The sequence below is a fragment of the Ovis canadensis genome, chromosome 1 (genome assembly GCF_042477335.2).
Source record: "Ovis canadensis isolate MfBH-ARS-UI-01 breed Bighorn chromosome 1, ARS-UI_OviCan_v2, whole genome shotgun sequence".
Taxonomy (NCBI): Eukaryota; Metazoa; Chordata; class Mammalia; order Artiodactyla; family Bovidae; genus Ovis; species Ovis canadensis.
Window position 1 is genome coordinate 260,468,345 of NC_091245.1, and position 11,072 is coordinate 260,479,416.

Here is an 11,072-nt window from a genome sequence, read left to right on the forward strand (position 1 = left end):
ATCATTTTGTTATTCACATTACCAGAAACACAGGAAAACTGTTAGTGAACTGTTATTGTTTCAAGTAATGTGAATGAGAATGATGAGTCATTAGAAGTCAGGTGACCCACAGGTCTCCACAGGTGGAGAATGATTTGTACATCATATAGGGCAAGAGGGAAAAACAAAGTTTAGCAAGATCACTTTATTACAGACAAGCTCTGATGAGAAATGCTGCTGCTGCTGCTAAGTCACTTCAGTCGTGTCCGACTCTGTGTGACTCCGTAGATGGAAGCCCACCAGGCTCCTCCATCCCTGGGATTCTCCAAGCAAGAACACTACAGTGGGTTGCCATTTTCTTCTCCAATGCATGAAAGTAAAAAGTGAAAGTTAAGTCACTCAGTCATGTCTGAGTCTTAGCGGCCCCATGGACTGTGGCCTACCAGGCTCTTCTGTCCATGGGATTCTCCAGGCAAGAGTACTGGAGTGGGGTGCCATTGCCTTCTCCACTGATGAGAAATATCCCCTCCCTAATTATGATTATAGTAGTAATAGTGTTAACATTTTGACACATAAAAGTAGTCACTTTAAAATGCTACATACAGTTTGTGACCATCTTTGGCCAATGATTTATTAGTTTTTAGGAAGAAGGATAAAGAACTTGCCAGTGAGATTAGAAAAGCTAATTCTCAACATTTTAAGAACATGCTTCTGGATTTGTGTGCATGTCATCGTGCTTCTTTGCACATTTTACAATGTCTGGACTTTTGAAACCTTGGCGAGTGAAAGTTGCTCAGTTGTGTCTGACTCTCTGTGATCGCATGGACTATATAGTCCATGGAATTCTCCAGGCTATAAATTGGAGTGAGTAGCCTTTCCCTTCTCCAAAGGATCTTCCCAACCCAGGGATCAAACCCAGTCTCCCACATTGCAGGTGGATTCTTTACCAGCTGAGCCACAAGGGAAGCCCAAGAATACAGGAGTGAGTAACCTATCCCTTCTCCAGCAGATCTTCCCATCCCAGGAAATGAACCAGGGCTGAAACCTTGGTACTTTGATTTTAATATGCTTTCTGAATAGCATATCGAACCAAACACAAAGCTATTTTATAAGCAAAAGATAAGAAAAGAAAAACTCAAGAAATACAAGATGAAGTCTGCACTGGTATCAGCAAACATTTTTAATACAGAGGAGGGCTGCCTAACACCTTGCATTCTCTGAGACTTCCTGCACTGGTCACACATACTACTTAGCTAACATGCTCCACTGAAAAGAAAGCCAAGAGGCTGTTCTTTCGAAATCTTGTAAAACAGTTTAGCAGACACAGAGTAAGGAACAGTCTCAGACTTTAGTCATCTTTGAGATGGGATTCCAGGAAAAGGAAAAGGAGGGAGGCTTCTAAGACTGGGTTGTGTCTCTGGTGTTTGAAGAAAACTTATCTTTTAGCCATCTAAACTGGTAAGAAATTGAAATCTCAGTAGAACAGGCTATGGCAAACAGAGGAACAATGGTGTGGTGGATCTTAAGAAACTATTTTGGTCAAGTAAGGAATTATTGTCATGAATGGTCACTTAGCTGTGTACTCTCTGATGGGCATCTACAGTTAGTCACTAGGGGTGACTTGATCATGATCAGAAATTGTTGAGGCTAATCATTAGTGCTTCTGTTTCCACAATCACAACACATTTTATACTTTTTAGATTGCAGGTAATTGTGCAAAGTACTTGAAGGCTTCCTTTGTGGTTCAGACTGTAAAGAATCTGCAATGCAGGAGACCTGGGTGGGGAAGATCCCCTGGAGAAGGAAAAGGCATGCCACTCAAGTAGGTATGGAGAAGTCTATGGACAGAGGATCCTGGCAGGCTATAGTCCATGGGGTCACAAAGAGTAGGACATGACTAAGGGACTAAGACTTTCCCAATCTGAATAACAAAATTACTATCTGGTTTCAGTGAATTATAAACTCCACATTGTTTAGTTTCTAGAGTTTCTCATCCTTAGCACAGTTGGCATTTTGGCTGTGGAGGACTGTTCTGTGCATAGTAGGGATGTTTAGCAATGTCCCTGGCACTCGCCCACTAGAATAGCATTCCTCAGTTGTGACATTGCCAAATGTCCCCCAGGGGCCAAAACTACCCTTAGCTGAGAGTCACTGACCCAGAGAAGTTGGATGAGAGACACTATAGCAAAATAACTTACAACACTTCCTACCCGTCTGTAATCACAATAACTCAACACTTTTAGAATGGTTGCTTTGTCCTAGAAGCTGTGCTTCTTATATATCTAATCCTTTCATCAATTCTACAAAGCAATTACTATCATTATCTTCATTTCACACACCAGAAAACTGGCCTTAGTTAAATGACCTGCCCAAGGTCACATGGTGCGTAAGTGGTTAAGCAGAAATATAAACAGGTTTTGTGAGTCCAACACCAGTTTCTGAACCCACATAAGAGGCTCATTTCTCTCTGCTCTAACATGCCTCTTAGCCTCCCACCAGTGGAAAATCTGGGACCTGCTGCTTTTTTATCAACTAAAATTGGAAAGTGTGTGTGTGTGTGTGTGTGTGTGTGTGTGTAGGAGTTGTGTTGCATCAGAGGAAACCAAAACCTTGATGTAAGAAACATCCTCAAACATTATTCAACAGATAAATCTGAGGATATGCAACTAAATGACAGAATGGCCCAGGGAGAAAAACAAGTGTAGTATCCTTAGACGAGTATCTTAAAGAGCAAAGCTGAAACAAAACCGTAAGACGTGGGCAAGCCTTCCTGCTCTGTTTTACAGGTCAGGAATAATTGTACTCCCCTACATTTCAGTGGCTTTCCAGGTGGTGTGCTGGTAGAGAATATGCCAGCTAATGCATGAGAAGCAAGAGACGTGGGTTCAATCCTTGGATGGGGAAGATCTCCTGAAATGGCAACCCGCTCCAGTATTCTTGCCTGGAAAATTTCATGGACAGAGGAGCCTGGCAGGCTCCATGACTTTGCAGAGTCGGACATGACTGAGCACACATGGACATTTCAGTAGGTTTTCAGGGTTTCTGAGGTAGTGGCTCACACACGCTATGAACTCTTTGGAAGGGGTGTTCCACAGAAACACTTAATGAACCATCTTCCACCTCCAGTGCTAGAAATTAACATGTATATGTGTGTGTGTGTGTATGTGCGCACATGCACACCTGTCCCTCAAGCACATGAAGGTGGCGTTCTCGAGCTTCTGGAGTTTCTTCACTTTACCTGGAGGCTTTGGACTATGCTCAGGAATTTTTTTTTTAAGTCTGTGGCAGGGCAATCTTCTTAGCTGCTGCCCAAATGTGTATCTTCTGTTCTCAGTCCAGCAATCACAGTATATAAAATCTTTTAGAAGCCTAAGACTAGTGGTACTACTGTACTACTGGTACTGAACCTACTGGTACTTCAGTAGGACTGTTCGCAAGTTACAAATTTGCAGATTACAAAAGGAAGACATCCAGGATAATAACAACCCCTTATGTTTGTGTTTCCATGGTTTTGTACAACTCTTTCCTCTGCTATCTCTTTTAATTCTTACAACTCTGTGAGGACAGATTGGCACTATTGCTGCACTGAAAAAATAAGAAAAGCAAGGCTTAAAGAGATGAAATAAGCCATCCAGATCTCTTGCCTCCCTCCCATGATTGCTAGCCCATTGTTTTCCCCACCATATCACATTGTCTTTACCCTTTTAAATCAAAGGGGAATTCCCTAGTAGCTTAAATGGTACAGAATCTGCCTGCAATGCAGGAGACTTGGGTTTGATCCCTGGAGAAGGAAGATCCCTGGAGAAGGGCATGATACCCCATTCCAGTATTCTTGCCTGGAGAATTCCATGGACAGAGGAGCCTGGTGGTCTGTAGTCCACGGGGTCACAAAAAGTTGGACACAACTGAGCAACTTTCACTACTACTACTAAATCAAATGTAACTTTTTAAAAAGAACCATGATTTGGTGCCCATGTGACTGATCTGCTCCACTGAGTCTGTTGACCAGATTTGGTGCACTGTGTATGATGTGGAGACCCTGATGACTGGAGGACATCTTGTCTAGTCCCCCTTCCCTGCCATCAGTCAAGAGCTCTAAAGTGTAAGTCAGAATAGTGTCTTGATTGCTTTAGAACCCTCGAATGTCCTCTTATTCTATCACACTTTTTTTTTTTGCAGAATATGGGGAGGGAGGTGGGAGGGGGGTTCATGTTTGGGAATGCATGTAAGAATTAAAGATTTTAAAATGTAAAAAATAAAAAACTAAAAAAAAAAAAAAAGAAAAAAAAAAAAAATAAAAAATATACAAAAATAGAGATTTTCATAATGAGCCACTATGAATCCATCACTTGCTCCAACAATGATCAGCTCATGTGTGGCCAGTCTTGTTTCATGTACTCCCACTGACTCAGACATTATATCATTTCCCACTGCTCTTTGCATAAAATTCAAAGTCCTTACAATAGCTCACTAGACACTACTTGATGTGGTCCTGCCCATGGCCATGCTCTTCCCTTACATTCTTGCTAAGCTTGCTTAGCCAGAGGAGACTCTGCTGTTCTATCCAGCACATTAATTGTGTTCCAGCTTCAGGGCCTTCATGTTCTATCTTCCTGGAATGTCCAGCTTCTGCATCTCCTGGCACATTCACTTGGTTGCTAAGAGAACTTGGCTTGTGGCATTAAACTCCACTTCCTATTTTGTTAGGTATGTTCCAAGTCATGAACATCTCTTGATGCACAAACCTTGCCATGAAGAAAAAGTTTATTTAATTTTATTCTTTTAGGAACTGAGAAATAATTCCTCTGGTAAAGAGAATTAAAAAGTGAAAGACTTTGGGTAGAGAGGAATGAGTTGAGTACATGAATGACACTTCAGAGGTTAGAAGGGAAGCCAACTCCTTCTTAAGGGACTCAGGGTGGGAATGCACCCTGCACTCCCCATGAGGAAGGCTGAAAGACCTGGCACGCTAATGGGATGTATTTGGGGCCCAGGAGGATACTGAGCCTGCAGGAGAGAGGAGGGATGAACCTGTATGTTAAACTGAGTGGAACTGCATGACATCTCAGAAAAGCTCTGGGCTTGAGTTGGTTAGACCCGGATTCAAACCCTTGTTTGTCAACACCTAGCCAGGTGACCCGGGGAAAATGATTTAACTTAAACTTTTTCATATCTCGATTTCCCTCTCTGTAAAATGAGATCGTTACTTCCCATATAGGAGGAGAACGAAAATTAAATGTGTAATGCATGCAAAGCTATCATCATAGTACTGAACATATAGGATATATTTAGCACATTAGATTTGTTATTGTATTGGTTACTATTATTTTGGTTATTGTTGTTACGTTATTCAGGCTTTAACTTAGTTATCCACTATATTTCCTTTCCTGCTGGCAACAACAGGCAGCATATTAGGGCAAATGAGAACTACCTATTGAGCAAAGGGAAATAGTCCTCCTCCAAAAACCATTTCTGTTAATTTCTAATCATCTCTTCCCCACTTTTATTTTCCTAACTGTGATGAATAACCAATTCTTCCTTTGGATTTAGGACGTGTTGAAAGCTTTCAAAAGCCCATGGTGCCAACCTGGCTGGCTGAAATGACTTGAGCCCAATATAATGTCCCTGATCAGTTCATTACCCTGAAAATTTGCTAAATACACAGGCATAAAAGTGAGAGAAGCTCATGAAGTAAACTGAAGTGGCTTCTTACTTGTCCCAGTACCAACCCTCAGTTCAGAGTGATCTGTACAGAAAATGACTCTGAAGGACCTACAGGTTCCCTGGGTGGCTTTTCGGCCCTGGCAATTAGGGGGCCACAGCACACGGGAAAGAGATCAGAGGGCTCTCTGTGAATTGAGGCTGGAGCCCTGGTATTGTTTTCCAAGAGAGAGTTTTATCTGCTACATATGTCTTTTATAAGCCAACCCCCAAGTAGGAGATGTACCACCTGAAAGTTGCAGCACCCACTATACCACAGAGAAGCCCCAGAGCCTCCCCATTTCTGCTGTGTAATACCAAGATGATATCACAGGCCTTACTGGATCATCTGGGGGATTCAAAATGCAAAGTGCAAGGAAACTGGCATCTAGTGGATGCTTATAATTTGGTAGCTGTAACTGTAATTTTTATGTTAATAGAAGTGAGAAGGAGGTTAACAACCCTTGTGAAGTTCCTGCCTGTGATCAAAGGTACTGTTCAAACATGGGCAGTGAAGATGAAAGCAGATAAAAGGGCAATTGTAATCCATTCTGGCAAAAGGTTAGGAAGGAACCATGTGTGTATCAAAAGTTAAGAAGGAAAAGACGTGCAGATCAACAGATTAGTAAGTCAAACAATGGTTGAAATGAGTAAAATCTGTTTAACTTGTCATGTTTTAAATATATACTTTTTCCAGTTTTTATTGGGCCAGGGGCCTAAATCTGGAAAGAAAACTGATCAAATTTAAAAGCAAAAGGACATGTAAATACTTCATCGTTTGAGAATAACAAGAACAGATAGAAAAAATTTGACATTTTAATCAACTGGTTATATGAACATTATTTTTTAAAATATGAGAGAAGCTCATGTAAATAAACTGAAGCAGCCTTCAGGTTACTGTTTTTAAAAAACAAAACACACACATGAGGTAATTGAATGAGTATATGTAGAGTATATATATAGTCAACACAACACAGTAGTTGCAAACTTTAAGGCATTTACCAGACTGGCTTCTAAGTACTTTTGTATATTAACTCAAGCCTCACAATATCTCCATGAAATACTATTATCCTAATTTTACTGTTGATGAAACTAAGACACAGGTAGGTTAAGTTACTCATCTGAAGTCCTACAGCTTGGAAGAGGTTGAGCTGGCATTCAAACACCAGTGGTCTGATTCATGAGCCTGCAGTTTTAACCACTACATTGTATGGGATTGTGTAATATACAATACTGTAAATTTCTTTGATATTTACATCCCTTTATTCTTTTTTTTGCTAGATCATGCAACTTGCAGGATCTATCCCAACCAGGGACTGAATGCTGGGACCTTGGCAATGAAAATGCTGAGTCCCATACACTGGGCTGCCAGGGAATTTCCTCTCATATTTCTTTTCAAGAGGTTCAAATGTTTAATCCCTTTGATGTATCCTGTCTCCACTATGTCATCATTTTCCCGACAAAAAAATAGAAAACAGGGTCATTTTGACTTCTTTCTCTTTCTTAATATACACAGTCAACCCAAAGAGATTCTTCTGCCTTCACAATTTTAAAAACAAATTGATATTTTTTCCTCCAATTCTACTGCTTTCTGATCTAACTGGATCCACACTGTGCTCTTTCTGACCTTTGGTAGTATCCCCTGCCTATTCTCTCTAGCTTCTCCTCTCCTCAAGCTGTGTGTGCTAAGTCATTTCAGTCATGTCCACCTCTTTGCAACCCTATGGACTCTAGCCAGCCAGTCTCCTCTGTCCATGGGATTCTCCAGGCAAGAATGCTGCCATGCCCTTCTCCAGAGGATCTTCCTCACCCAAAGATCGAACCCACATCTCTTATGTCTCTTTCATTGGCAGGTGGGTTCTTTACCACTAATGCCACCTAGGAAGCCCTCCTCAAGTGTACTTACACACAGAAGTGTGTCTCCACAAGACAAAATACATTAGAATTCACAGGTGGTAGAAATTGAGTGCAAACACCATAACCTGTTAGCTTAGTGTTCCAGTGGACATGATAACTATCTAATATCTTCAATTCTCCTTGGTGAAAAATGATGAAAGGTCAAGTAGAACCTTTAAGGACATTATATTAGAATATTAAAGACTCTGCAAAGTCCCACATTTAAGAGACTTTTAAACACAGTTTAATTCACATTTTCTTCCCCAAACTGATTTGACTATAGAAACCTATTTTTTAAAATCAAGCAAAACCTGTTAACATCTTGTCAAACTAGCATTCCACTAGATACGCACTGGTGAACCTGTTTCAAAAGGCACATGGTGACTCTGTTCATGAGAGAACAAGAACTGGACAGTTCCCTGCTATTTCTGCCAAGAACAGTTTTTCAGAATGAGGAAGATTTATTTTTCTTGGATTGCAGTGGAAAACCACTGCTGAATATGTGTGAAGCCAACACACAGACCTTGATGGGGAGGCCTCAGCTCCATGTGCTGGGTTAGACATACATGGCAGGAACAGAATATGTCTAATATTAAGGCCAGGTTTCTGAAATCATACAGCGTGGGTTCAAATCTTAGCTGTGTGACCATTAGCAAGTTGCTTAATCTCTTTGTGCCTCAATTCCTTCAACTAGAAAACAGGGTTAATAAGGTTTTTACAAAAACCTCATAGAACAGTTCCCAGATTTAGCAAACAAAAATGTAGGATGCCCCAATATTGCATGTAAACATATGTATATTAAAAAACTATTTGCTCTTTATCTGAAATACAAATTTAACTGGGCATCCTGTGTTTTCTGGTAACCCTATTTTGTAGGGTTGTTGGGAGGACAATGTAACATAATTCATATTGAAAATCTCATTGAGATTTTTGTTTGCTAAATCTGAGAACTGTTGCCCAGTGGCTCAGTGGTAAAGAATCCGCCTGAAATGCAGGAGATGTGGGTTTGATCCGTGGGTCAGGATGATCCCCTGGGGAGAAAAATGGCAACCCACTCCAGTATTCTTGCCATGGACAGAGGAGCCTGGTGGGCTACATGGGGTTGCAAAAAAACTGGACTTAGTGACTATATAGCAACAACAATCTTTCTTTCACTCTGGTTCTCCTAATCATTTTTAGGGAATTCCCTGGGTATATAATTGAACCATTTATAGTCAGATATATTCTATAATCAGTAAAAAGAACATAGAGATATCTTCTGGCTTAAGTCCTTAGATATAGTTTTATGGCAAAGAAAAATGTATTGTTGCCTCAATCTACCATTAATGGAAGAAAGCTGTGGTAGGAAAAATTGTTAACGTTAGTCTTGTATAGTGATCGTTAAATCTTTTAGTTCCAAGAGAGCTAACTTTGTAAGCTTTTTCTTAAGGAAGAATTAACTTGTAGTTCCTGAACACATGTTAACCAAGATTGAAGTGGGAGAAAGGAAGCCTACAACAGTTTGGTAGCCAGGGAAGCAAGCCTGGGCTGTTGTAAAACATGGAGGAGAGAATGGACCAGATGTAGTTAGGTGCGAGTTCACTGTAATATCTCGAAGATTACCCCTCCGCCAGCTTGTCACAGTGTTGACAGTGCAGTTTCTGCAGATATAAGTAAAAGTCTAACTCACATGGATTTCCATGTTATAAAGACTTTCTTTTTCAACACAGATGCCTGAATTCTGTGAACACTGGTGAATCTTTTGTAAATAAATTGACAATATGTTCCTTTGGTTCTCTCTCACTCATTGTTGACTCATGACCTAGTAAAGATGTACTGGATGAAGAATCATGATTTGCAAAAACATGTTGTTATGAAATGTTTTCTATAGAAGGGAAAGAAAGAAATTTTGAGTACAGCAAGCTGGAGAAAATAAGAATTTCATGTTTAATTTTTATGTAAAAGGTAACCTCCCTTAAAAGTATAAAGTTTTGGATATTCTTTCAGGAAGAAAATGTACTTATCAGCATACTTCTACTGTATCAAATGAAAAGATGTGATAAAGAAAAAAAAGATGGAGAGAGCCTATAAAATACATGGAGAGGGTCAGAGGCAGAGAGACAGTGAGAGAAACAGGAAAAAGAGAAATAGAAAAACAGAGACAATCAAAGATCAAGACAGAAACCAAGAGATATAAAAGAATCAATTTCAGGACTGTTAGTAAAGTGGTTAATCCCTTTAACTTCACAAACTCTCTCCCTATCTACTTTTTAAAATGATGCCAACAGTATATCTTCTTTCCTTGACAACATCCATTAGCCTCCCCATCCCCCTTTCATAATTTGTCATGCTTCCTAACATGTCACATGTGTGGGGAAAAACATGATTTTAATGATCAACCATATCTGTTTCAGGAAGTCATCCTAGAATTCTTGGGTTTTACTTTTATGTTTCAATGACTGCTTATAAATATATTTTCTAGTTTCCTGATAAACAAAAAGGGAAGGGGTTATTAAACAGAAAATGACAGTATTTTGGCTTGCCGACAAATAATCATTAAACTAAATGAAACCAGTCTAGCTACTGGTGCTAAACAGACCTAAAGGAGGCACCTCCTGTTCTTGTGTGGTTATCAAGAGGAAAACATTTAAGGCAGTTGTAAAGTAAGTGATTAGGTGGATAACAATTGCAAAGTAAAAAATAGCCAAACCAAACACGCTTTTGTTAGGACACGTTCATTCTTCTTTACAAGGAACTTGCAAAGCTTGCTTATTCACTTTCTAAGTTGGGTCTCTGGGAGACTATACTAGGGTAAAATGAAACTGATACTTGGTTTTCAGACCCTGTTGGTAGCAAACAGATTTAAAGGAAAAGCAATGAGAGAAGTCTACTCACCAATGTCACAAACCTCAGTTCCTTGGCTCTCACACCTCGGTCCAGGTCTGGCAGGAAGGAAAGCAGAAGCAACAGGCTGAGGTGAAGGCTTGTTGCCCTGGCCATGAGGAGGGCAGCATTTCTCATCTTGGGGAGAGCTGCTTCAGGCTAGAGTTGGGACGTGCTGCTTCCAGGGCAAAGCCATTAGAAGGGAAGCTATTTAACCAAGGTTTTGAAAGGGAAGGAGGAACTGGGAGGAGCCAGTCTCCAGGTAGCTTGGGGAGGGATTTAGCCTGTATCCGGTCAGATCAGTTTTGGCTGAGTGTTAGAGTTCATGGTCTTCTGGATTTAAGTTAAAATACTGAGGCCCAGACAGGGGTGAGCTGTTGCTCAGGGTCATATAGCACATGGCTAGACATTTCTTTTCTGCCTTATTTTTATCCTTTCTTTAGGTGGGGTGTGATACATTTGCTTTGTGGCTGTCACTTGGGAAAGGATTACACCTCAACTTTGGAAGACTTAGGTTAGTGATTCCTAATCTTTTTGGTAATCTAGAATTATAGGAAGAGAAATATGGAAGGAACTGCAGATACATATTTTGGGTATATTCTCCAGGCCAAAGATGGCTTTCTTCCCTAAAACTC

General features: G+C 40.3%; 1 protein-coding gene across 1 annotated transcript in view; it reads right to left on the minus strand.

Annotated features, from left to right (window-relative positions):
- Window positions 1-10,644, minus strand: part of ACP3 (acid phosphatase 3) — a 59,989-nt gene extending 49,345 nt beyond the window's left edge. Inside the window, exon 1 of the mRNA XM_069550523.1 lies at window positions 10,450-10,644. Coding sequence (XP_069406624.1) covers window positions 10,450-10,575 — 126 coding nt within the window. The 5' untranslated portion in view covers window positions 10,576-10,644. The remainder of the gene's footprint in view (window positions 1-10,449) is intronic.
- Window positions 10,645-11,072: the final 428 nt, after the last annotated feature.